Raw genomic sequence first — 27,878 nt, 5'->3', positions numbered from 1 at the left:
GTGATTTTTTATAGTAGGGAGAAGCATCGAAAGCCGAAGTGCGGAAGTTTAATCCGCTAAACCTAACCTACTCCCAACACAAGAGTCTCCCACGGGCCCACCGGATAAGTTATTACTTCGTGGGAGTGACAAGACATTTTAAATCTTCTTTATAGCGCGGACTGACTAACACCTAATCTGTTAGGGATGTCTCAGTTCTGTCATGATTAAAGCTGTCGCTTTGCTAACAGCTTTACATTTTGTGGAGGACTGACACATAAGTGCAGTCAAATTTTCCACCGTTAAGCTACCACCTAAGGTTGTTTACAACTTTTCTCTTATGTTTGAAAAGCGTGGACAATTCTGCACATATTGGACAATACGGACTAACGTCACAACGGAATTTGTACAGGTAGGTCCCCATGTTCCCTATGTGTCCACGAATGTTAGTCTATGGGTCCATGGTCCTTTGGTTGAGATTTCCCACCGTTGCTGCCACTTTGTGATGCTCATTTTTCTCTCTTCTAGCTTTTTAGTGTCAAAGGGGGTCTGATAGTCTGATAATTTATACAGTCGAGCTAGTTCATCACCCTGGATGCTAATAGGCGGCATACTGGCTGAAACTTCAGCAGCAACTCTGGATGTGGTTCGGAAAGCACTAATTACTCGAATTGCTGACAGTATATGTAGCCGCATACAAAATTACGGAAATCATCGCCTTTATAGTGAAGCGAATAGAACACCAGTATCTATCAGTAACTATCCAGTAATTCAAAAAAAAGGCAGCACTTTTGGTGCAACCTTGCGCTAAAATGTCCTTTAATTATGCGCAATAGTGTTGCACTATATTCTTTGGTGAAAAAAAAATTAAATCTTCGCAAAAAAAATTTGTTTACCACTTCGTTTTTAGCTGCATCCTTGCCTTACGTTTATTTTAATAAAATAAAATATATTTCAAGTTAAAAATATTAAAAATATATATATATTTGTATTGTATTTTTTACCATTGTGAATGGGATACATAAGTAAAACAAAATTTGATAGCACTACGCAAGCGGGGATAGAATTTTTAATGATGTATCCGCATACGCTCTTGCACGAATTTAACTGGATAACTTTGTTGTTGCTTTCACATCTAAAGTTTTTGACAAGCGAGCATAGTCTAAAGACCTTGTGAAAAAAGTGGCCAATCGATTGCAGCTGATATATTTTTGTGTCAAGTGTATAATTTTCAAGGGTAGTGTGTATGATAAGGGTATGTGTATGATAAGGCGAATTAAAACGACGAGTATAAGTTACATATATGTATGATCTATTTGGGATAAGATCTATATTACTCTGTTTTATATACAGTGGAACTTCCATTACTCGAACTTCTACAACTCGTAGATCTCCATAACTCGAACTTTTGTATTGGAAATAGCGTTTAGAAATCAAATTTAATACAAATTTCCTTCGATAAATCACACTTGCTTAACTAGAAATTCTCCATAACTCGAACTCTTGAATTGGCAATAGAAATCAAATTTCATACAAATTTCCTTCCATAAATCGAACTCTTTGACCAATGCATAATACTAAAAAATGCTATTAGTCTAATAGAACAGAAGCCAAACAATAGCAAAGTGCAACAAAAAAATTACAGAATACATGTTTTAACCTATTTAAATAAAACGTTATGCGAAGTAAATAATTAAAACTATGTATAAATCTATATTTTACAGGTTTTGAAAAATTTTTGGCTTTAAATAAAAATTCTATAACACGAAGTCTCTCTTACCCGAAGTTTTTTTGTGGATTATGGTGATACGAGTTAGAGAAGTTCCACTGTATACTTCCGTCAAATAAGTAACCGGAAATTCTCATTTTAAATTTTCCCGATGAGAATATTTCAAAACAGTTTTCCTATGTCTCATTTAGTTTGTTTACGGCGTCATTAGGAACAAATCAACCTTTTGTGTGCGTTGCGATTTTTATATGCCCTTCTTTGAACGATTTATACCAATCGTAAACTATAGTTTTCTACATGGTTGAATCGCCAAATGTTTTATACAACATTGCCGACGTCTTAAATCTATTAAATTATACTTATTCAATTATTCTTCTCAATAATCAATTATTATTTTCATTTAAGAAAATGTATAGATTTGGTTTGCGCAAACTTAGATAAAGTAACTTTACAGGAATACTGATTTTGACACTTTAAACACAGTATAACGATAAACGTGATTACAACCTTGTAGCTTTATGTGAATTGTTTCGTGCAATATACTTGAATAGCAAATCGAAATTAGTCGTGGGGCATCGTCACCAATTTCCATTGTGTTAAGAATTGCTACAAAATTTACAAGAGTTTATTGCTAGGAAAACGTATCTGATATTCATAGGCAAGTGTATAACTATAAAAAAAGTTTAATGAATTGAATTGTATACATTATAGTGCCCTCTGAACAGTATATTTGTCAAAAAAACTTCATCAACTTTTTCTTATATTTATAATTTGTGCAATTGAAGTGCCTCTGTATGAAGATAAATTGAAGAGAAACAAAATATTTTTCCTGCATTGGTGAGGAAAATGTAGGCATTGCAGCCATTTCTATTAGGATATTGTGGTACATATTCTACGGTGTGGATTCATTTTATAATTGAGTGACATATGTATGTATTAGTATGAGTCGTTAATCGTGTGAATATGTGTATGTATATTTGGGTTTGGTGTGGTTAGGTTTTTATGGTTAAAAAAAAATATCTTCAGTAAGAGAAGGAAAATAATATTTTTATTTTAACATTTTACATACATGATGAAAAAGAACTAGCATTTGGATAATTTTTTTACATTTGCTGTAAACCTGTATCGAAACTCCCCGAAAACGTTTTAACATACATATGTATGTATGTAGTGTTAGGCTACGAAACATACCATTTAAATTTTGTTGGAATTTTGGAACCTCGACTTAGAAATACAGTGATCCCCGTTTAAATGCTTTGCCCTTTAAGGGTGCCTGCAGAGTGGACGCTCAAAGCCGAGCCGAGCGTAAAGCTGATTTCGATCAGCGCAGTTCAATTTTTGGTACCGCAGAGTGTGAGCGAGGGTTAGCACTGAATACCGGGCCTAATTTGTTATACACATGGGTTCTTTTGGCTTCTAATATTTTTATGTTTGCATAGAGATTTAAAAATGTTTGAGAAAAAATTGTTTAAATGTGTCCGAATTAAAACAAAACATTCGATTATATTATTGATTGAAAAACATTTACCAATTTTATAAATATTATATTATTATTTAAAAAACATTTTTATTTAATTTTATATAATTAAAATTATCAAAATATTAATATATTTACATATTGTTCACTAAATTGCATGTTACTATTCTAAGTTCCTTTCCCGCTTAAATGTTTGTAATATAAAGGACACAAATCCAAATTTTTTTGCAATTTTCATTTAAGTGCTTTTTAATATTTTAGACATTGAATGCGCTGAGTATTGTACAACAAAAAAATGTTCGGCTTTTCAATAAAGAATATTACTATCAAACTAAATCGTCAGTATCAAGTGTACAGTGATCCCCGCTTATGTGTCCCACCCGTTTATATATATTGTATGTATTCACTTGATTTGAATAGTAACATGCAATTTAGTGAACAATCCCTACTAATATTATAAATGCGAATGTAAGTTTGTTTGTTACGCTTTCACGCAAAAACTACTAAACCGATCATCATGAAACTTTGTACATATACTCTTGAAGGTACTAGAAGCAACATAGGGTACTTTATATTAAAAAAAAAATTTACGAAAGGTAAAACAATTGTTTCTCAAAAAATCGTCAAATGCAAAGTGTATTCAACAAAGTGAACCAGGTATATGACATATCACAATTTTTTACCCGAATGTGACATGTTTGTTGCCATTGATTTAACCCATACATTTATTCAAAAATTCAAATTTCGAAATTCAAAAGTAAACAAATTTCAAACCAAAAAAAATATTTTTTAAATGAATAAAAGAAAATGCCGAATACTTTCTGCTTAGGCAAAACAACTCATGGAAGCAATTTACTAAGGTTTTGTGCTCCAACTGACAAATTGAAAACAATTTTATCAATATATATTATACTAGCTTTTTACCCGCGGCTTCGCCCGCAGTGGAGGTATTAAATAAGTATGAGAGATAAAGGGTAAGGGTATAATAATAGAAATGAGTCAATATGATAACTAAATTTGATTGTTTGGCTGAGATCAACAATTTTTAAAAATTACTACAGACAGAAGTTTCCACACTTTAATATATGCTTAGTTTCAATTTAAGTTTATGTGACGGTACACCCGATAGTTCAAGTGAATTTAAAAACTCCACAGGATATGAAGTACTTAGTTCCGTATCCATAATTGTATCCATTGACAAATATTCCTTCATTTCTCCCTGAACCTCCTTTAAAATGTCAGTTTTGATCCTATTAACGATTTCATTTCTTGGTGCTAATATTGCTCTTGCACACAACCACTGATCACTATACAAATTTTGTTGCTAAAAGCTTGCATTCTCGCAGCACTCTACCTCGTGAACTATTTTTACTAAAAAAGGCGGGTTAATGTAAACAAATACATGTATTGTTTACTTTTTTATTGTCAAAAGCGGGTATGTCAAATACTTAGTTCACTTTGTTGAATACACTTTGGTCAAATGTAGCTACTTCAGTAATGAAGTTTTACAGTCATGAAGTTTCAACCCTGAATACTGTAATACCGTCCCATTGTATGGCGGTAACGAAAATATCTAATTTAATTGAATATAGTTTCAACTGTTTATAATATTTCTATATTTATTGTGACTTTCTTCTGTCGTTACATGCAGTATAAAACTATTCCAATTTTTGAGGTTATCCGTCATTTTTGTGGTAAGCTGTTACTTTATTATTTTAGATCTTACTCGCTGATGTTAATTTTTACTCTGCTTTTTTTTAAATGCCTCGAAAGCGGAAATCTGGTCTATCCAAAAATTCATTCAAATCAAGAAACTTCGGCTCACGCAGAGCTGAGAAGCGACAAAGAGTTTTGAGGGCAGCTGAAACGCCTCTTCAGGCACGAGTTCGTTTACAAAGACAAGCTGCACTGCAGACAACTAGAAGAGCGATAGAAACACCAGAACAATCGGTAGTGGTGGACTCTTCTTTCTCGATGCACCAGGAGTAACTGGAAAAACGTTTTTACTTAACTTATTATTAATGTCCGTCAGAAAAGACCAAAAAGTAGCAGTTGCCGTAGCTTCGTCAGGTATTGCCGTGATGCTATTAAACGGCGGTTATTCGGCACATTCCGTTTTAAAATTACCATTGAATTTGTCATAGGAAGATTCGCCCATTTGTAATTTTAGTAAAAATAGTTCACGAGGTAGAGTGCTGTGAGAATGCAAACTTTTAGCAACAAAATTTGTATAGTGATCAGTGGTTGTGTGCAAGAGCAATATTAGCACCAAGAAATGAAATCGTTAATAGGATCAACACTGACATTTTAAAGGAGGTTCAGGGAGAAATGAAGGAATATTTGTCAATGGATACAATTATGGATACGGAACTAAGTACTTCATATCCTGTGGAGTTTTTAAATTCACTTGAACTATCGGGTGTACCGTCACATAAACTTAAATTGAAACTAAGCATATATTAAAGTGTGGAAACTTCTGTCTGTAGTAATTTTTAAAAATTGTTGATCTCAGCCAAACAATCAAATTTAGTTATCATATTGACTCATTTCTATTATTATACCCTTACCCTTTATCTCTCATACTTATTTAATACCTCCACTGCGGGCGAAGCCGCGGGTAAAAAGCTAGTATGTAAATATATTAATATTTTGATAATTTTAATTATATAAAATTAAATAAAAATGTTTTTTAAATAATAATATAATATTTATAAAATTGGTAAAATTTTTTCAATCAATAATATAATCGAATGTTTTGTTTTAATTCGGACACATTTAAACAATTTTTTCTCAAACATTTTTAAATCTTTATGCAAACATAAAAAGATTAGAAGCCAAAAGAACCCATGTATATAACAACAAATTACTTCCGGTAATCCGCGCTAACCCTCGCACACACTCTACGGTACCAAAAATTGAACAGCGCAGATCGAAATCAGCTTTATGCTCGGCTTGTCTTTGAGCGTCCACTTTGCAGGCACCCTAAGTGACAATGTTTTGCGGCATCGTTGTTTTTCCTCTATATTTATATATAAAATTCCCGCTTAAGAGCCTCCGCTTAAGTTTCTTTCTCGCTTAAATGCCTGTAATATTTATGCCATAAATACAAAATTGTTTGCAATTTTCCCCTTTTAAGTGCCTTTTAATATTTTAGACATTGAATGCGCTGAGTATTGTCACAAGGAAAACATATACATAATTTTGTAATGTTATTTTTTCATATGTATAGTTATTAATAAGAAATAAATGTGATTTTGATTGTACCTCGAGGCACTTAAGCGGGATTCATATAACTGCCTTTTCCCGCTTAAAAGTCTTGAATGTTAATATGGGTCACTTAAGCGGGGATTACTGTACATCCTTTTTCAATTTAATGAAATTAAATTTTACGTATTTTCGCAATAAAATACCGATGCAAGTTTAAAATAAAATACTTTTTTAAAATACCATTACCACGACAGTAAAAGACAGCATTGATAAAATTTATTTGAGGAAAATACCTGTCGCTACTAGACAGATTCGTTCCTGCTATGTAGTTCAGACTAAAATTACAACGGACTATAATGCATTAATTTTCAATTGTCGCACATTGAACATACTATAACAAATATGGCAATTGTGTGACGTACAATACAATCTCAATAAAATTGTTATTATTTCAAGCTGTAAACTACCTAAGGTGCGAGTATTACAAATGAGATCAACCCCGAATTACTTTACATATACCTTTGAGGCTCTCTTTAATATACATATATGCAGTTGTGTGTGTACACACTACAAGTAACCAGGTGTGTACACACTACAAGTAACCATGTTTTGATATTTTCCTACCTACCTGTGGATACATCTGTAGGTTTAGTTTTGTTATATTTCAAACGGTGTACTCTTCAAATAGAGCCGCAGTTAAATTTGGTACAGATCTAGCAAAGATATTATGATTCCTTATTTATAAAACTATGCTAATATATTATTTTGTACTAATTTTCAGCTTTTATACCATTTCAGTTTTACCAAATACAAACTTGAATAAAGAATAAAATTAAAAAGTGAAAACTACGCTCTCGAGCATAACATTGTTAATAAAAATGGCTTGTGCAACACTTAAACGTACATTAGATTGGGAAGCACTTAATCAGCGTCCTACCAAACGTAGACGTTGTAATCCTCTTGGGCATTCAAACGGAAATGGAGCATCTCCATCACGCTCAGCAGTAGCATCTAGTTTATATGATAATGTGCAGAGTCCTAGTGGAAGTCGTATTTCCAAAGAACTACAGCCTAATCCATTCAAAGAGGCCAATTTAACAAAAATATCTCCAGGTAAGTATACAAACATGTGCTACAAATAAGCAATTTATAGTTGCTATTTAAGATGTTAATTGAATAAATTGACAATACAAAATTGATATATTAAAGAACTATTTTTTTGTAGATAAAATGGCTCAGGACATCCGTGATGAAATTAAACGACTGCATCGTTGTAAACGTCTTCAATTCCCATCGCCTACTGTAGATGGTATGCAACAGGACTCAGAATCGAGCGGTTCGGAAATGGGTGCCGATAGTCCCCGTCGTCCCGACACCCCACCGAGTTTGGTGCGTAATCCAGAAAAGGCGCTTTTTACATTCAAACAAGTTCAATTGATATGCGAACGTATGCTGAAGGAGAGAGAAGACGAGATACGTGAAAAATACAATGCAGTGTTAACTACGAAGCTCGCCGAACAGTATGATGCTTTCGTAAAATTCACTTATGACCAGATACAAAGGCGCTACGAAGCCACGCCAAGCTGTAAGTAGAGAGTTGGATTTATCATCCAGTCTAGATTCAATACTTGTATATCTGCAAGGTAAATTATAGTTACAATTACGTAAGTGCGGATTACTATGAATATTTTAGTAATCCGTCAGAAATTTTAAACTAATATATACCAGGAAAAGGTATTTATGAGACATTACCAAATTTTGATTATTTTAATATGCATCGCAAATGAACAGATATACGGTCAGAGTCAGAATTGCCACCTATCAAAAGAAGAATTTTTGGTGATTGGTATTCTTCAGTTTTGTCACCACCTTTACCAAATTAAGAGTTCTAGTTGCCTTGTAGTTGAATCTCCATCTATAGCAAACAGTTTAAGAAGGCCAAACTCTTCTCATCTCGATTTGATCTTAAGTTCGTTTCACCAAACACAGTTTGGATAGCCATCACAACATTAACCAACCCATTTGAAATATAAGTCAAACCCTAAGCATAGATCAGAACATTTTAGGATAAAGAAAACAAGTACATAGTCGTATGAAAACAGTCGTATGTTACAGTTGAACTTACCTTATTCGAATCACCATAATCCACAAAAAAACTTCGAGTTATGGATGAAATTTAACTTCTATTCCCATTTCAAGAGTTTGAGCTAGGGAGAACTTCGGGTTATGGAAGTTCAACTGTATATCACAAAAAGGATATAAAGTAAAGAAGAGAACCGAAGGATTCATTTTATGCACTATTCTTATTAATTGTCGCATCTATTAAAGTGTTCATATCATTAATTTTATACGACCCTATACCCGTTGTCGTTTTAATTGTCGTTTCGTTCCTAAATTCTCTATTGACTCTAAACAACGGTATCACTGTACTTGTTGTTTTTTTTTTTTAACTGGAGATATGTTGGAAAGATAGGTATATGAGTGCTGGTGTGTATACCAAAAGAAGTACTTCTTCTAAATTATGTGTACTTCGATCGTCTCATGCTCCTCGCTTCCGGCTAATCCGACTACTCTATCTGCTTATTAACTCTCTAGCTTCGGACTTGTTGATTACCATTTCTTCTTCGTTTTTGAATTTTAAGACTTTTCATATCTTAAATATAGTATTAGATATACATAAAAATGCAACTTTCGCCAACCATCTCCGAAGGGAGATGGCGGTGCGAGTGGATTTAGTTTTTTGAAAATATCCCTCCAAAAAATCGAAATTTAAAGATTTTATCCCTTTTCTAAAATCTTTGGTATATGTAGGTTATTTTTCGATTTCAGAAATTAAAATTTCAAACTATGTATTTTCGATTTGGAATTTTCATTTTCACTTCAAATATTCCTTCAAACAACAGCGTCGTTTCTATTTATGTCGCTTTCAATTATAGCAACGACAAAGAACGACTTTCTATGTCGGTTCTATAATCGTTTCAAATTGGGGAATCTCTATTTATTTTCGATAATTGTCGATAATGCCAACAGGAATGCCAAATAGGTTCTTAATTCGTTTTAAAACGATAACGACAACGGGAGTAGGTGCGATTGTTCATGAATTTATTGTTTTGAACATACATATTCATCATCTCACTCAAGTTTATTTTTGCAATTGTTATTTCGTTTTATTATTGGGTCTACAGCTTTGCTTCTGCGGTTTTTCAATAGATATCTCTATCGAATTCTCAACATTTGCGGGAAATTTCGCTTTTCTTTTTTAATACCAAGAAAAGTGCGGCTGAGGCTCATCGACATTTGTATCCGTTTTTATACAAAAAAACTTATTTTACAAAAAAATAATAAATAATAATATTTGTAATAATATTTAAATCGATTGTATGTAATTACGTTTCTTTTTTTATTTTCAGATCTTTCATAATCGGACCTCAAGCGAACTTCATTACTAGTCGCTAAGATTTCATCGCGTACATACAACACTTTCTGTATTTATGCATTTTGTTGGAGAAACACAATATAAAACTGAAATTCTCATCATAACTTAACACTGAATAAAAGTACTGAATGTGAATAAGATGAAAAGATAACATTATAAACACATAATTATAAAAAACTCCTAACAGATAAAAATATCGAAATTTTAATATTTTCTGGCATATTTTCATTTTGCTCAAATACATAAGTTTGTTGTCATAGTCGAAATAACATATACTTTTAAGTAAGTAAGTTAGCACTTTCAACACAATTTGTAATGTTCTGTAAAAAACTATTGCGAACTTCAAATTGTACTTCATTTTTCACTATGACTATTGGCCTTTAAAATCAAACATATTTAATAAACCTTTCAAAAAGACATGTCTTCTAATTCTTCTATGTACAAAAATTACGGTCTAATATTTAAAAAACACACACATAAAAGTCGTTCAAGATTTGAAAGCGTATGTATATATTTTTGATTTTGAGAATGAAGTACTTTCTTCATTTGTAGAGTTCGCTACATCAATTTAATAAGACTTTATTCAGTAATAATCTATGCTATAACTAAATGAATTGGCATAAAAGGTAAATTATTCGTGTCGCAAAAATCTGCTTTTGATCCCAAATTTACTATAATATAGAAAATCTTAAAACAAAAACACTATACAACTTGTAAAAACGTAAAATCGCAAAGCTTTGAAAGCCATACAACATTACTTTTTCAACAAATACACATGCAGCGGAGGAAAGCGAATTCTTTGAAATTAATATAACAAATAAACAATACAAGAAACAAATAAACAACAATTAAAAACCTCAGCATCAGTAAAAACAAATAATATTTACACAAAAATATATGTTAATATATACTTAGTATAGTACAGATATTAGGTTAATGAAATTGAATTGATAAGATTATTATTTTAATAATAATGAAATGAATATAAGAACATACTTGAAACTTGAAACTTGAAATTCTACTTTCAAACGATAATATCAATTTGGGTAAGTAGTTTTTCTGTTTATGTTTATAGTATTGCTATATGACATTACTTATAGTCCAAATATGTAATGAAAATAAAAATTGAATCGACTCTGAAATACCCATGACCACGCCGCACTGTGACTAAGGTATATGTTAAATTATATTGCATTATAAGTAAATACAGTAAGTGCACCTTGCTTCGCGTTGCACAATTAAAAATGTGAAGATTTTACAGATAATTAGTCAGCTGATACATTTTAAACGAAAAATTTAAATAAATACATTGAAGTTACTTTTTATAAAAGTGTGAAAAAATTTTAAAATAATATGCCCAAAACTATTATGTGTTGTTGTCAAATGCGAAAAGGCTTTGCGATCATTCGATTCCATTGGAACTTCCAAACACAAAGTATGCCAACGTTGTTATGGCTTTTATGGCGTTTTATTGCAAATTCATAAGTTATTTTCGTTTAAAAATGAAAGAATTTTTTTTACTAAATTAGATGAAGGAATATTTTTGGCAAAATTCCAATATTGAAATTATGCGCCATTCTCTGTCCCTTTGCTGGTCGTAATTATCACAAATCTGGTGAAAATGATTTTAAGACTTCAACTTATTACTTACTTACTTACTTACTTATTTGACAGATGTCGCTCGTCGCTTGTCGACGTCAATGTGTTCATCACCATAGATAGGCGAAATCTACGAAGGAGGTTTTAAATATTATGGAACATTGTGTTAGAGCGAGATGACCGGAGAGAAGCCAACTGGTCCATAATTAACATTTTACTAGTGTCCGGCCGATTCCCAATTATTGGCCGATGCCGATTAATCGTAAAATTAGCAAAGTATCGTCCGATGTCGATGCCGATTTTAATTAATAAACTAGTATAATAACAAAAGGAGTCAGTTGCATTGTTTTTTTTTTCCTTTAACGACAAATGTGAGCTTTTAGGCCCATAATCGAAAATAGTAGGTCTTGTAAAGGAAATCCGTTATTTTTCAAAAATATTACTTTAGTAATTAATATCTCGCGTTGTATAAGTACGATCGGTATTTTTGTTGATGAAGCTCGTAATATGGATGTCACAAAGTTTACGCAAAACTTCATCGATCAAATGACCATCTGCGATTGCAGATGGATCGAGATACATTACTGAAATGGATGGTTAGTGAGCATAAAAAGTGATTCAGTAATGAAAATAACAAGCGAAAACGGTCGTAGTTTAATCGCGTTAAGACGGCGGAAACGGTGGTCAAGAAATGATGGACGGTCAGGAGGGTTTAGCTATGTGTTTGTATGGATTGCCGATGCCGTTGCTTAGGCCGATTAATCGGTCAGACTCTACATTTTACATTATTTTTTTTTTTAATTTTACATTACATTTACGGGAGTAGTAGATGTTATTGACTAATCATATTCGCGTTACACCCACAAACCATGAGCTTAATTTTTGCTGCTACCGAATTGCGTCCTGATTCACCCAGCATCCAGATATTTTTACATTCGTTCAATCAAATTGTTGTTTGTTTTTGTCAGAACAACTTTTCTTTTTAATATATGTATTAGTAAAAATTTGCATAGAAAAATAATAAAAATAATTATTTAGTGTATTTTATTTATCCGACTTCCATAGAAGAAGTTTAACTACAACTGTTATCTAGCATATACATAGGTTTTCCCTATTACCGTCAACCGCACTGGCACAGTCGATAATACCAAAAAATAGTTGAAGTTCGATAAAACTTCAACTGCATTTTTTGACGGATTTGACTGTGATCGATAATACCGATTTTCAGAACTTCTACCACTTTGATTTTCGGTGCCAAATGTGTAGTTTTTTACCCTAATTTGAGATTTCATACCAATCTGATAACTCTACTTTATTTCGACAAATTTCTATGGTTGATCGTGAAAAAGAAGTGAAAAGTGGTTTGACTATTTTGGACTATTTGAGACAGTTTTTAGACAGCTAGAACAAACCTTGTAGTTGGATATAGCACCCCTACTATGCATATATAATAGACAGTGTAGCCACCGACAGGCAATCGTAGACCTAAGAATTTTTTGCCAATAGGTCCTCTAGTATAAAGTAACCGTACTTAGTACTTAACCGTACTTAGATTAATGGTGAGGAAACTTTTGGCCATTCAATTTATTTTGACACTACCCCTGCAAACGTACTAAGGATCATGATTTGAGGGCATGCACCTGGAATGTCCGGACTCTTAATTGGGAAGGTGCCTCTGCCCAGCTGGTTGATGTCCTCATACAACTAAAGGCTGACATCACCGCCGTCCAAGAAGTGCGATGGACGGGACAAGGACGGAAGAAGGTGGGTCCTTGTGACATCTACTACAGCGGCCATATAAAGGAGCGCAAATTTGGTGTTGGATTTGTGGTGGGAGAGAGACTCCGTCGCCGAGTCCTGGCATTCACCCCGGTGGATGAACGTCTAGCCACAATCCGCATAAAAGCGAGGTTCTTCAACATATCGCTGATTTGCGCCCACGCCCCAACGGAAGAGAAGGACGATGTGACCAAAGACGCTTTCTATGAGCGCCTAGAACGCACCTATGAGCGCTGCCCCCGCCACGATGTCAAAATCGTGCTTGGCGATTTTAACGCCAGGGTGGGTAAAGAAGGTGTCTTTGGCACAACAGTCGGAAAATTCAGCCTCCATGACGAAACATCGCCAAACGGCCTGAGGCTGATCGACTTCGCTGGGGCCCGAAATATGGTTGTCTGTAGTACCAGATTCCAGCATAAAAAAATTCATCAAGCAACGTGGCTGTCCCCTGATCGAAACACGCGCAACCAAATCGATCACGTTGTGATAGACGGAAGACATGTCTCCAGTGTTTTAGACGTGCGTACGCTCCGAGGGCCAAACATTGACTCGGACCATTATCTAGTAGCAGCAAAGATACGCACTCGCCTCTGTGCAGCAAAGAACGCCCGTCAACAAACACAAGGAAGGTTCGACGTCGAAAAGCTGCAATCACAACCGACAGCCGAACGATTTTCTACTCGACTTGCACTCCTGCTCTCTGAGAGCACTCATCAGCATCTCGATATAAGGGAGCTGTGGAACGGCATCTCAAACTCATTGCATACCGCTGCAGCCGAAACAATTGGTCTACGGCAACGCCAAAAAACCAGTTGGTACGATGAGAATTGTCGTTCCGCAGTGGAGAGAAAACAGACTGCCTACCTCGCAACGTTGCGATCGACCACAACACGTTCGGGGTGGGATAGATATCGAGAACTGAAGAGGGAAGCGAGACGCATTTGCAGACGTAAAAAGAAAGAGGCCGAAATGCGTGAGTATGAAAAGCTTGAAAAGCTGGCCGACATGGGTAATGCTCGAAAATTTTATGAAAAGATGAGGCGATTAACAGAAGGTTTCAAGACCGGAGCATTATCATGTAGGGACCGAGAAGGTAATCTGGTAGCGGATGTCCAGAGCACACTGGGATTATGGAGGGAACACTTCTCCGACCTGCTCAATGGCAGTGAAAGTACAACACCAGGAGATGGCGAACCCGATTCCCCAATCGATGACGATGGAATAGATGTTCCATTACCCGACCATGAAGAAATTCGAATAGCAATTACCCGCTTGAAGAACAACAAAGCGGCGGGGGCCGATGGATTGCCGGCCGAGCTATTCAAATACGGCGGCGAAGAACTGATAAGGTGCATGCATCAGCTTCTTTGTAGAATATGGTCGGAAGAAAGCATGCCTGACGATTGGAATCTTAGTGTGCTCTGCCCAATCCATAAGAAGGGAGACCCCACAATCTGCGCCAACTACCGTGGTATAAGTCTCCTCAATATCGCATATAAGGTTTTGTCGAGCGTATTGTGTGAAAGACTAAAGCCCACCGTCAACGAACTGATTGGACCTTATCAGTGTGGCTTTAGACCTGGAAAATCCACAATGGACCAGATATTCACCATGCGCCAAATCTTGGAAAAGACCCGAGAGAGAAGAATCGATACTCACCATCTTTTTATCGATTTTAAAGCTGCCTTCGATAGCACGAAAAGGAGCTGCCTTTATGCCGCGATGTCTGAATTTGGTATCCCTGCAAAACTAATACGGCTATGTAAGCTGACGTTGAGCAACACCAAAAGCTCCGTCAGAATCGGGAAGGACCTCTCCGAGCCGTTCGATACCAAACGAGGCTTCAGACAGGGTGACTCACTATCGTGCGACTTCTTCAATCTATTGCTGGAAAAAATAATACGAGCTGCAGAACTAAATAGAGAGGGTACAATCTTCTACAAGAGTGTACAGCTCCTGGCGTATGCCGATGATATTGATATCATCGGAAGCAACAACCGCGCCGTTTGTTCTGCGTTTTCCAGACTAGATAAAGAAGCGAAGCGTATGGGTCTGGTTTCTTATTCACTGGTTATTCGTTTTTATGTGGTGGGTCCCAAGCCCTACGCACAACCGCACAAGCGGGCTTCGCCTTCTCACTTTAGCTCGCCTCCAAACGGATGTCTGTTAGCTACCCAGGGGATACTTGGTCTAAAACCGGAAGTCGTGAGCTGCTTGAGTCATATGCAAAAGAATCGTTCCTGGCCACTCCCAAGTGAATGGCAATCAGAAACTTTCCTCACTTGCGTGAACTTCTACATATGACCCCATCCCCCAGCCGAGCCGTTCGATACCAAACGAGGCTTCAGACAGGGTGACTCACTATCGTGCGACTTCTTCAATCTATTGCTGGAAAAAATAATACGAGCTGCAGAACTAAATAGAGAGGGTACAATCTTCTACAAGAGTGTACAGCTCCTGGCGTATGCCGATGATATTGATATCATCGGAAGCAACAACCGCGCCGTTTGTTCTGCGTTTTCCAGACTAGATAAAGAAGCGAAGCGTATGGGTCTGGTGGTGAATGAGGACAAGACGAAATATCTCCTGTCATCAAACAAACAGTCAGCGCACTCGCGTATTGGCTCCCACGTCACTGTTGACAGTCATAACTTTGAAGTTGTAGATAATTTCGTTTATCTGGGAACCAGCATTAACAACACCAACAATGTCAGCCTTGAAATCCAACGCAGAATCACTCTTGCCAACAGGTGCTACTTTGGACTGAGTAGGCAATTGAAAAGTAAAGTCCTCTCTCGACGAACCAAAATCAAACTCTATAAGTCGCTCATTATTCCCGTCCTGATGTATGGCGCTGAAGCGTGGACGATGACAACATCCGATGAGACGACTCTTGGGGTTTTCGAGAGAAAGGTTTTGCGCAAGATTTATGGTCCTCTAAACATTGGCAACGGCGAATACCGCAGACGATGGAACGATGAGCTGTACGATTTATACGACGACATTGACATAGTTCAGCGAATAAAAAGACAGCGGCTACGCTGGCTAGGTCATGTTGTACGGATGGAAGAAAACACTCCAGCTCTGAAAGTATTCGATGCAGTACCCGCTGGAGGAAGCCGCGGAAGAGGACGACCTCCACTCCGGTGGAAAGACCAAGTGCAAAGTGACCTGGCTTCACTTGGTGTTTCCAGTTGGCGCCAAAAAGCAAAAAGGAGGAATGAGTGGCGCGCTCTGGTGGATTCGGCTATAATCGCTTAAAGCGGTTCCTACGCCAAATATATATATATATATGTATGGGTCTGGTGGTGAATGAGGACAAGACGAAATATCTCCTGTCATCAAACAAACAGTCGGCGCACTCGCGTCTTGGCTCCCACGTCACTGTTGACAGTCATAACTTTGAAGTTGTAGATAATTTCGTTTATCTGGGAACCAGCATTAACAACACCAACAATGTCAGCCTTGAAATCCAACGCAGAATCACTCTTGCCAACAGGTGCTACTTTGGACTGAGTAGGCAATTGAAAAGTAAAGTCCTCTCTCGACGAACCAAAATCAAACTCTATAAGTCGCTCATTATTCCCGTCCTGATGTATGGCGCTGAAGCGTGGACGATGACAACATCCGATGAGACGACTCTTGGGGTTTTCGAGAGAAAGGTTTTGCGCAAGATTTTTGGTCCTCTAAACATTGGCAACGGCGAATACCGCAGGCGATGGAACGATGAGCTGTACGACTTATACGACGACATTGACATAGTTCAGCGAATAAAAAGACAGCGGCTACGCTGGCTAGGTCATGTTGTACGGATGGAAGAAAACACTCCAGCTCTGAAAGTATTCGATGCAGTACCCGCTGGAGGAAGCCGCGGAAGAGGACGACCTCCACTCCGGTGGAAAGACCAAGTGCAAAGTGACCTGGCTTCACTTGGTGTTTCCAGTTGGCGCCAAAAAGCAAAAAGGAGGAATGAGTGGCGCGCTCTGGTGGATTCGGCTATAATCGCTTAAAGCGGTTCCTACGCCAAATATATATATATATGTAAACTCTTACACAGTACTCAAGAATTTTTCCTCAACCATGTATACGTAATTATCCGGTCACCGTTTTCCTCAAGTTGTGGCAATAACAATAATCAAATTTCGAATAGCTCAAATGTACAACTGTAGTCTAATGAGTCGTTTTTCAAATATTCATTCATAAATGGGAAAAGAAAAATTTGTTTTTTATATAGTTTGAAGAAATTACTGCATTATTTCCTATACATTATTGTTGCAATTATTAATTAATATTGGTTTTTATATAGTTTGAAGAAATTACTGCATTATTTCCTATACATTATTGTTGCAATTAATGTCTTCTTATCTCGGAGGTTTCGAAACCCTATCAATTTCTTGATTTAAGCGCATTTTATTTTCTTGATCAAAATACCGCCTCTTTATATTTCATTATTCTGCTGCATTACCTATTTATTTATTTCAATGTGTTCCATATTTTACATGATAATAGAACAAAAAATGTCCCCCTATTATGCTGGCCAACTCTCACTCACAATTTGAAATTTCAGGTACAGGGCACAATAAATGCAACATTTTTTTTAGAAGAGAAGGCAGAGAGCGTATATGATAGTTACAAATACGTTCTCTAATCATCTGTTCGAATCTTTTTTCATACGTGCTCTGATTTTACGATCTATGATTTCACTACAAACGAATTTAGCCGAAACATGAACCATCATGGTCGGATTCTATTAACGAAGATATTCGAATAAACCTTCCTTAATTACCTAATACATCAACCATAAATTCGAACACTGAAAAATTCCATTCAGCAATTCTAAAGAACGTATATGTTATATATTTCGAAGGTTATCGTAATAACGTAATTTTTCAGCGGTTAAATATTTAAGTTAAGAAACAGAAAATTCGAACACCTTATTCCAAAAAATAACCAAGCAACGATTCCAGCGAGAACGTAAAATTCGGAATAGTGTTAAGCAATAATCGCAATTCGCAAGATTTTATAGCGTTTTTAGACAGGAGCAAATTGATCAATTTACCGGCCTCTGCTCGATTTAAACGCTTATTGATATCGATTTACCATACAAAATAAAATCTCCATTTATTTTAAATTGAATTTAAATCGACTTGAAAATCAAAATCAACTCTGCAACAAGAACGTACGATATATGTTCTTTGTCTGTGATTGGCTGAATTTTTTGATAAAATAGCATTAATACTACTAGCCCTTTCGCGGACACACGAAATTTAGTAAATGTTATCAGAATGACACATGCATTTATTTGGCTTATAAAACCGATAATTGAATTCCGATTTCAGTTTTGGGTTTATGGTTTATTGAATATTTAATTTTTACTTAAAACAAAAAAAATATAGTATGTCGACATACACCGACGTGTCTTAGTTAGGGTTTTTGATTTGTTATAGGGACACGTCGAATACGCTCGAAGTCGGACAGAGCCGACATGTCCTATTTCATTTTTTCTATGTCGGCATATACCGACGTGTCCTAATTTAAGCCATTCGTTGTGTCGGATTATGCCGACGTGTCCGCGAAAGGGCTAGACGGAAGATGGCGCTTCTGGAAAATAATAATCAGCTGATGAAATTACCAACTTCTTATGAAAAGCAAAAACAAAAATGTATAACAGCTGATCGTAAATCGAGTAACCGGCAGTATAAACGGCAATTATGGGTTTCTCGATTTAAATTTAAATAAATTGATCAATTTAAATTTATTGAGAAACTCATTTTTGCCTTTTATTTTGCCGGCTACTCGATACATTTTTGTATATTATAAAATAAAATTATTGATCAGTACCAAATGGAAGTATAAGTGAAGAATTTATTGGATTTCAATTGTTTTGTTATGATTTTTCATTTTTTAGAAAATAGTAATTAATAAAAAAATTTATTAAACTGCAATTTACGGATATTTAACTCATTTTTATTGAAAAACATACCTCTAAGTGAGTACTCGAATTAACGAAAAATTCGATAATACGAACAGGCCTGACAATTAATGTGTTCGTTATTTCGGAAAACTACTGTACTTCAATGTATATTGCACAGCTCTGTGCAATGCTTCGAAAAGATTTCAGAAGAAAAAGAAAAAAACAACAAACACATGCGAGAGCTGTAGCACATGAAAATTTTCATTAGCTCTGCTGTGCTACCGCTCTCAATTTTTTTGCTACCGCTACGCCAGAGCATAGCGTAGAATTTAATTTTTTGCTCCCGCTCCAGCTATAGTTTTTTACCTAACAAAACTCGGAGCAGAGTAGAGCACATACTTTTACATTGTTATGCTAAGGCTATGCTATGGCTCTCGACAAAGTGAGAGCGGTAGCGATAGCATAGGAATAATTCTAGAAATTTTGCTGCTCCGGATTTGTGAATGTGAACCCTGGTTGAAACTTTTCAGATATTGGCAATACTTGATATTACAATTGTTGCGAAGAAATTTAATACTTGTAATTTTCACCCATCAAAATGAATCTAACTATACCCATAGCCACAATATTTATTACCTGATCGATTTATTCCCTAATTTTTCAGACATTTTCTATTCACAAAATTGCTATAAAACTGAATAAAAGGAACAAAAATAATGTGGGATTTATGTACATATGTACATATTAGGTCAACCATATAGGCAAAAATGCTTATGATAGGGGTATGTATGTGATTGGCGTAGGAACCGTTTAGCCGGTTATAGCCGACTCGATGATAGCGCGCCACTCCCCTCTTTCCCTCGCAGTTCGGCGCCTGTTGAAGATCCCTAGTGTAACTAGATCGCTCTCCACCTAGTCTCTCCATCGGTGTGGAGGCCCCCTTCCTCGACTTCCTCCTGTGGATTGGAAGCTGAAGTGTTTTCGTCCATTCGGACAACATGACCTAGCCAGCGTAGCCGCTGTCTTTTTATTCGTTGAACTATGTCAATACGTCGTATAACTCGTATAGCTCATCGTTCCATCGTCTGCGGTTTTCGCCGTTGCCAATGTTCTGTTCTGAACCATAAATCAGGACGGGAATGATAAACGCCTTGTAGAGTTTGATGTTGGTTCGTCGAGAGGACTTTATTTTTCAATTGCCTACTCAGTCCAAAGTAACACCTGTTGGCTAGAGTGATTCTGCGCTAGATTTCGGGGCTGACATTCTTGGTGTTGTTGATTCTTCGAAGTTATGAATGTCAACAGTGGCGTGGTTGCCAAGACGCGAATGCGCTTCCTTATCCAGACTGGAAAAAGCAGAACTAACGGCGCAGTTGTTTCGTGACCGGAGCTTTTGGTGTTGCTCAATGATACCAAATTCAGATATCGCGGCATAAAGGCAGCTCCTTTTCGTGCTGTCGAAAGCAGCTTTAAAATCGACAAAAAATTCTTTTCACGGATCTTCTACAAGATTTGGCGTATGGTGAATATCTGGCCAATTGTGGATTTTCCATGTCTAAAGCCACACTGATAATGTCCAATCAGTTTGTTGATGGTGGGCTTTAGTCTTTCACACAGTACTCTCGTAGAAATTTTATAGGCGATATTTAGGAGGCTTATCTCACGATAATTGCCACAGATTGTGGGATCTTCCTTTTTATGGATTGGGCAGAGCACACTGAGATTCCAATCGTAGGGCATGCTTTCTTCCGACCATTTTCTACAAAGAAGCTGATACATGCACCTTATCAGTTCTTCACCGCCGCTTTGTTGTTTTTCAAGCGGGTAATGGCTATTCGAATTTCTTAATGGTCGGGTAATGGAACATCTGTTCCATCGTCATCGATTGGGGAATCGGGTTCGCCATCTCCATTTTGTACTTTCACTGGCATTTAGCACGTCGGAGAAGTATTCCCTCCATAACCCCAGTATTACCTGGACATCCGGTCTTGAAACCTTCGTTAAGTCGCTTCATTTCGATCATTTCCCCTGTCTGCCAGCTTCTCAAGCTCTTCATACTCACACATTTCGGCCTCTTTCCTTTTCTGACTGCAAATGCGTCTCGCTTCCCTCTTCAGCTCTCGGTTTCTATCCCATCCCGACGTGTTGTGGTCGTTTGCAAAGTTGCTGTTGTTTTTACTGTCTGTCTGTTTTTACCAGCTCGTTTTTTGTCGTTTCCGAAATCCAATTGTTTCGGCTGCAGCGGTACGCAGTGAGTTTGAGATGCGTTCCACAGTTCCGTTATACCGAGATGCTGATGAGTGCTCTTAGAGAGCAGAGGCGTCAACACTGCAGACATATCTTCCGTCTATCACAACATGATCGATTTGGTTACGCGTGTTTCGATCAGGAGACAGCCATGTTGCTTGATGAATTTTCTTAGGCTGGAATCTGGTACAACAGACAACCATATTTCGTTCCCAGTGAAGTCGAACGGCATCAGGCTGTTTGATGATGTTTCGTCATGGAGGCTGAATTTTCCGACTTTTGTACCAAAGACACCTTTACCCACCCTAGCATTGAAATCGCCAAGAACGATTTTGACGTGGCGGGGGCAGCGCTCGTAGGTAGGTAGTAGGGGCTCAATGAAAGTATCTTTGGTCATATCGTCCTTCACTTCTGTTGGGGCGTGGACGCAAATAAGCGATATTTGAAGAACCTCGCTTTTATGCGGATTTGGCTAGATGTTCATCCACCGGGGTGAATGCCAGAACTCGGCGTCGGAGTCTCTCTCCCACCACAAATCCAACACCAAATTTGTGCTCCTTTATATGGCCGCTATAGTAGATGTCACAAGGACCCACCTTTTTCCGTCCATCGCACTTCTTGGATGGCGGTGATGTCAGCCTTTAGTTGTATGAGGACATCAACCAGCTGAGCAGAGGCACCTTCCAAATTGAGGGTCCGGACATTCCAGGTGCATTCCCTCAAATCATAAATAAGAAAGTTACGTAAGACCTGTCTCCACAATATTTTATTAAGATAACCAATATATGACCCATATATTCGGTTTCATTATAAATGGTATATGGGGGCTGGTGTAATTCGTTGACTAATTTCACACACCCTGTGTATTGAAGATTATACATTGACTTTGCTAAGATACGTTGTATATTGACTGATATGTACATATGTATGTATACATATGTATACCATATAAAGCTCAGCAGAAATTTAAAATTCTTTATATCACGTGTATGTGGACTAGAAGAAATATTGACCAGATTTTACCCATTTTTGAAACCGAGTAAAATTATTATAAAAAAATACGACATCTGAATTTCATTAAGATATCTCCGTTTTCAAACGATATTTTTGTTAATGAGGTCCACTAGTGCGGTCCCAAGGGTCCTAAATGTTATAGTCCTATTTCGGTTTTCGGTTTTTTAACGTGTGATGCCACACTATAAATGTGTGGGGTGGTTATAACCCGATTTTTAATCATAAGAAAAGGTGATAAAGGAACTGTTTTCAGCAAAGCATTACAAAAGTTATACAGGTCCAGTGTTTCTGAGTACATTTTTCTAAACAATTAACGGATTTTTGGCACCAAGCACTTAATCTCGCCATAGTATATTTATGTACATATTTAAAATACTTGTTAATTGTATAAGACCGAAATGTGAAGTATAACGGTGTAATATGAAAATATATAATAGAACACTTAAAATGTTATGAATGTTTTACTTTTGACAATACTCAGCGCATTCAATGTCAATGTCAAAAATATTAAAAGGCATTAAAAAGAGGAAATTTGCAAACAATTTTGTTTTTGTGGCACTTTAATGGAGGCTCATAAGAGGGGAATTTTATATGTACATAAATTGAGAGAAAAAATAACGATGCAGCAAAATAGGGTCTCTTAAGCAGGAAAGGCACTAAAACGGGGATCACTGTATACTTACATATATAATTTCACGTCTCTAAACGCTTGTCCCAGATAATAACAATCACAATTCAAATTTAGTAAATTAGAAAAAAAAGTCGTACAAAGATATTTATTAAACTCCTCATAATTCACAACAGAGGAATAAGTTTCATTTATATTTACAAAGGTATATTTTCGATTTGATATGGGGCTTATATTCATGCGTGTACTTTTCAAAAATGATTTTTTATGAATATCTTTTCTTTTATCAACACCATTCAAGTTCCAGGGTTCCTATTTAGAAAATCTTGGTGGTGATTGATTACGAGTATCGTTTAGTGCATCAGCACATTTGTCTCCTTTGAGGAAAAAGGTAGCGTCTCCATTTTCTGTATTGATGCTGCTTTCGTATCTAACAAAACCTTTTGTGGAATCAGTTTCTTCACTGCTAGTATCCCAAACCACTATGGCATTTTTTCCAAATTTGGAGATGGTGCGCAAGAGATCGCGACGCGCATGAACTGCCTCTTCGTTACACTTAAAAATTATTTGATATTCGAAATAGCTGGGGAATATTTCGCGTCCAACTAATTTATCAAAATTTATTAGATTACGTAACATCTCATAAACATTCTGCGGTGAAATGCAATACGTTTTCTTCAGTAATAGTTTTGAAGAGTTTCTTGATTGACGGACCCGAATCATGGGTAGTGAGTGCTGTCGAAAAAGAGCCGGTAAGCTATAAATTCAAGAAATTATAATAGTATAACGAATATTTAGAGATTGCATAATTATTTACCGAATAATTGCCAGTTGCATGATTGTGGGGTTAATATATTGAAGATAAGCAAAGCCTCGAGAGTTCCCGGAGAATGTGACTTTGTACCTCAGAATATAGATTTCACCTACAAGAGCAGCTATTTCGGCAATAGCTTCCGCAGGAATTTCAGGCGGTATTCCACTGAGGAAAATCTGAAATGGATTCACTAATAGAGGTACAATTAGCATTAATTTTTTTTTACATTACCTCGCCTGTACATGCATTTAACTCCTCCTGAAGACTATCTGATATCGACTTTAAACTTTTAAGATATTTTGTGCCATTCTCTTGATACGATTCATAATGTGTTGATGGAAACTCAAATGGTGAACGACAATATTGAATTAACGATTGATGCTGTTGATCCAAAACCCATCCTACTGGTTTCGTTTCAGCTTTGAAATAGACATTCATTGTAATTGCTTTCAAAATTCCAAAATCATCCAATTCTTATTAAAGGCAAAAATTGTGTAAAGTTTTCCTAGGAATTTTCGCGACGTTTTCTGCTATCTGTACGTATGTATTTATTCTCACTGCTTATTTTTCACTAGTGCACAAATTCTTAGAAGCGTCTAAGTGAATTTTGGGAGGTTTCACCGAATTTTATATACATATCTACTATTTAGTTATATCATTTATGCCTATATACTTGATCATATATTTATAGTAGACACAATAAGCATAATTATTAGTAGCCATTCTTCATTTTTTATAAGAATATAAATCTATACATATATATATGAATGTTACGGTGCTCCTAAATAATTAATTTCGGATTTATATTTCTCAACCTTAGCTTCTTAAACATTTACATTTAGTTTTTAATTTTAGCAGAGGAATAGATTTTTAATATTTTAGTATTCATAAGATAAAATATAGGAGCACATTCAAATACTTAACCACATTCATAAACATTATTTTGAGTTATAAAGGAATACCCTAGTGCACATATACATAATCTCATACATAACCACCACGTAATTGGTTAATTCATACTAAACACATACGCACATTATTTATTTCTGCACATGTGTTTTAAGAAAGCTTGCATATACATGTAGATATATACTTATGTACAGTAGAATCCCGATGATCCGAACTCATTCGTCTGCGCTCTATTTGACTATCTAGTTGTAATCGATTGGTCACTTCTCTGTTCGCTATCTTTGGGCGCTGTTCAAAAGACATATAGTGGTATAGCTGATAAAAATTAATTGATATAAAATAAAGATATAACTAAGGCAGGAAAATGGATCCCGAATTAAGTGCCTTGGAGACGATCAAATAATTGCGTCAAACACTTTAAGTGTGTTGGTGTCGTCGGCTCACGTCGGCTACACGTACGCTACACCGACCTGTTGTCGGCTCTGTTTGATGAAAATCAAAAATTTTTGATATTTCTATTTGACGGACGATAATTTGATCGTCTCCACTCATGTTTGACAAGCATGAGCTCATTTGCAGGGAAGATTTCAAGCTGAGAGGGCATGGATATGTGAAGTAAAGCGATGCGGAAAAAATAAAATAAAATAAAATAAATAAATTAAATTAAATAAAAATAAAATAAATAAATAAAATAAAATAAAATAAATAAATAAAATGAAATAATATAAAATAAAAGAAAATAAAATAAAATAATATAAAATACAATAAAATAAATAAATAAAATAAAATAAAATAAAATAAAAAAAATAAAATAAAATAAAATAAAATAAATAAATAAAATAAAATAAAATAAAATTAAATTAAATTAACTTAAATTAAATAAAATAAAATAAAATAAAATAAAATAAAATAAAATAAAATAAAATAAAATGAAATGAAATAAAATAAAATAAAATAAAATAAAATAAAATAAAATGAAATGAAATGAAATGAAATAAAATAAAATAAAATAAAATAAAATAAAATAAAATAAAATAAAATAAAATAAAATAAAATAAATAAATAAAATAAAATAAAATAAAATAAAATTAAATTAAATTAACTTAAATTAAATAAAATAAAATAAAATAAAATAAAATAAAATAAAATAAAATAAAATAAAATAAAATAAAATAAAATAAAATGAAATGAAATGAAATGAAATGAAATGAAATGAAATGAAATGAAATGAAATGAAATGAAATGAAATGAAATGAAATGAAATGAAATGAAATGAAATGAAATAAAATAAAATAAAATAAAATAAAATAAAATAAAATAAAATAAAATAAAATAAATTAAAATAATAAAATAAAATAAAGTAAAATCAAATAAAATTTTTTCAATTTTTTTATTTTTTTTTCTGAACCATCAACACATCAAGAATATTGTGTTAAAGTTCGGAGAAAAACTAATGAAGTTACAGCAGGTTGAATAACGGTACTATATAACTATACTTCACAGGATCATTTCTGTAGTCAGTCTTCATTTACTTTCTTTGCAAATCGAAAGTATTAGCACCCACGATGAGGAGGTATATCGTTTTTTTTCTGACAGCGCGAGGTTTATGAACTTTATTTCTAATTTTGTCTTGTGGCATTTTCATTAGAAATGATCCTACGACAAAAGGAGGTTCGACTATTGATGCGGTATTCGCGAGAAATATAGATAAAATAGATGTAAGACATTTCATATCGTATTTTAGTTATCATAACCCAATTGTAAATATTATAGATATCAATCCGTCAGAACCCAGAAATGATAATTGATTTGGGCTATGCTTTATAAAATGTGAATTTAAGAAAGTGTTGGTCACTCCACCATATTTTTATCCTTTCCCTCTCGCTAGTTTTCTTTCATACAAATGATATGCATTTCTTGGAATATCACGAAGAAGTATAACTTCTTCCGCGGGTAGGGACTCCACGCACCTTTTTTTATTTCAGTTTATTTTATTTCAATGGTTTCTAACACCGTTTTGCAATTCGAAACACAATTTACTTTCGGACAAATTTCAGAACACCGGTGACAAACATATCACTCATTTACTTGAATAGATTAAAAAAAAACTAAAAAATCCCGTTTTTCAAGAGAGCGATTTAAAGTGGCCTGTAATATATTAAATAAAATGTTGAGCATAAAAGGACCAAATAGAGTATACTAATGCTTTTTCTTGGGCATAAATGTGGCCCACTTTGAATTACGTACATATGTATGTCGTTATTTGTGAAAAATATAAATCAATTTCGCCGTCATAAGTCAAATGTGTCGCTTTTGATAAAAAAAAAAACAATATGAAAACTTTAATTAATTTTTCCCCAATATCGTTGTAATGCAAAATGTGTCGTTCATTCTGAAAAGAAAATGAAATTCACCTTTTCACAGTATGTGTTGGAACACAAAATATGTTGTTATTTCGTAAAAAAGTATAACTAATTCTGGAACAACTGAGAAGTATCGTTTTTGTTGTTAAAAACTATATTGCTATATCACGGTTTATTTTCCTACGCATCGGAATGAAATTTTTATATATATGGACGATGAAATTGTGCACATTTCTGCATACTCAACTCAAAAATCGTGTTTTTTGAGTTACGACACTATTCAAGTAAATGAGCGATATGGTTTATGCAGAAGAGAGGTATGTAAAACCGACTAGACAATAAAAAATGTATTAGAATTAAAATTTGTTTGATGTGCTTTGAAATTGGTACTCTACTGTACATTGATGTAAATTCATAGATAGAATGGTTGAATAAAAAAATACAGTTGAACTTTCATAACTCGAAGTTCTCTATAACTCAAATTTGCGAATTGGCAATAAAAGTAAAATTTTATACAAATTACCTCATAAGTCAGGGTCTTTCTAACTCGAAGTTTTTTTGTGGATTCTGGTGTCTTGAGTTAGGGAAATTCAACTGTATATAAATTGGGATATGTACATCACAGAACTGCAATTATTCCCTTTTTTGAGTCATTGGTTGAGTAACACAAAAATAGTATTAGTGCATATAAGTCAAAAATCATCAAACTTATATCCACTAAAACACACACACACTAAAGCACAGCACACAAAGCAAGAGTATGAATAATGAGTAAGTTTCTCT

At 35.1% G+C, this 27,878-nt stretch overlaps 2 protein-coding genes and 1 non-coding gene across 5 annotated transcripts; 2 read left to right on the top strand and 1 right to left on the bottom strand.

The window, feature by feature from the left end:
• The first annotated feature begins 2,208 nt into the window (after nucleotides 1–2,208).
• LOC105216583 (akirin) lies at nucleotides 2,209–10,837 on the top strand. 3 transcript variants are annotated; one of them, XM_011191161.3, is made up of 4 exons: nucleotides 2,209–2,366; nucleotides 7,191–7,505; nucleotides 7,618–7,977; nucleotides 9,803–10,837. In XM_011191161.3, the coding sequence occupies exons 2-4, from the start codon at nucleotides 7,271–7,273 to the stop codon at nucleotides 9,811–9,813; spliced, it is 606 nt and encodes a 201-aa protein (XP_011189463.1). In that variant the 5' UTR covers nucleotides 2,209–2,366; nucleotides 7,191–7,270; the 3' UTR covers nucleotides 9,814–10,837. The 3 variants fall into 3 exon arrangements, with proteins under 3 accessions (XP_011189463.1, XP_054084895.1, XP_028898930.1); XM_054228920.1 differs by having other exon boundaries at nucleotides 2,217–2,366; nucleotides 7,174–7,505; XM_029043097.2 differs by lacking the exon at nucleotides 2,209–2,366 and adding an exon at nucleotides 2,497–2,637.
• A 12,284-nt stretch (nucleotides 10,838–23,121) lies between these two features.
• On the bottom strand, nucleotides 23,122–24,506 carry LOC105216584 (uncharacterized). Its single transcript, XM_011191165.3, has 3 exons — nucleotides 24,055–24,506; nucleotides 23,827–23,999; nucleotides 23,122–23,766 (listed from the first exon to the last, which is right to left on the bottom strand). The coding sequence occupies exons 1-3, from the start codon at nucleotides 24,259–24,261 to the stop codon at nucleotides 23,322–23,324; spliced, it is 825 nt and encodes a 274-aa protein (XP_011189467.1). The 5' UTR covers nucleotides 24,262–24,506; the 3' UTR covers nucleotides 23,122–23,321.
• A 1,712-nt stretch (nucleotides 24,507–26,218) lies between these two features.
• LOC114804492 (small nucleolar RNA U3) lies at nucleotides 26,219–26,422 on the top strand. The gene has a single exon (XR_003752679.1). It is a non-coding gene; the product is annotated as a small nucleolar RNA U3 (small nucleolar RNA).
• Nucleotides 26,423–27,878: the final 1,456 nt, after the last annotated feature.

This window comes from Zeugodacus cucurbitae, chromosome 4 (genome assembly GCF_028554725.1).
Source record: "Zeugodacus cucurbitae isolate PBARC_wt_2022May chromosome 4, idZeuCucr1.2, whole genome shotgun sequence".
NCBI lineage: Eukaryota > Metazoa > Arthropoda > Insecta > Diptera > Tephritidae > Zeugodacus > Zeugodacus cucurbitae.
The sequence above is the reverse complement of the archived record's forward strand: the minus strand, read 5'-3'. Positions and strand labels throughout refer to the sequence as shown.

What these genes read in the sequence shown, in the direction of transcription:
- LOC105216583 (XM_011191161.3), top strand. Translation starts at nt 7,271, where the DNA reads ATGGCTTGTGCAACACTTAAACGTACATTAGATTGGGAAGCACTTAAT. An exon ending in TTTAACAAAAATATCTCCAG is followed by an intron (nt 7,506 to 7,617) that starts GTAAGTATACAA and finishes ATTTTTTTGTAG; the next exon opens with ATAAAATGGCTCAGGACATC.
- LOC105216584 (XM_011191165.3), bottom strand. Translation starts at nt 24,261, where the DNA reads ATGAATGTCTATTTCAAAGCTGAAACGAAACCAGTAGGATGGGTTTTG. An exon ending in TAAATGCATGTACAGGCGAG is followed by an intron (nt 24,000 to 24,054) that starts GTAATGTAAAAA and finishes AATCCATTTCAG; the next exon opens with ATTTTCCTCAGTGGAATACC. An exon ending in ATGCAACTGGCAATTATTCG is followed by an intron (nt 23,767 to 23,826) that starts GTAAATAATTAT and finishes TTGAATTTATAG; the next exon opens with CTTACCGGCTCTTTTTCGAC.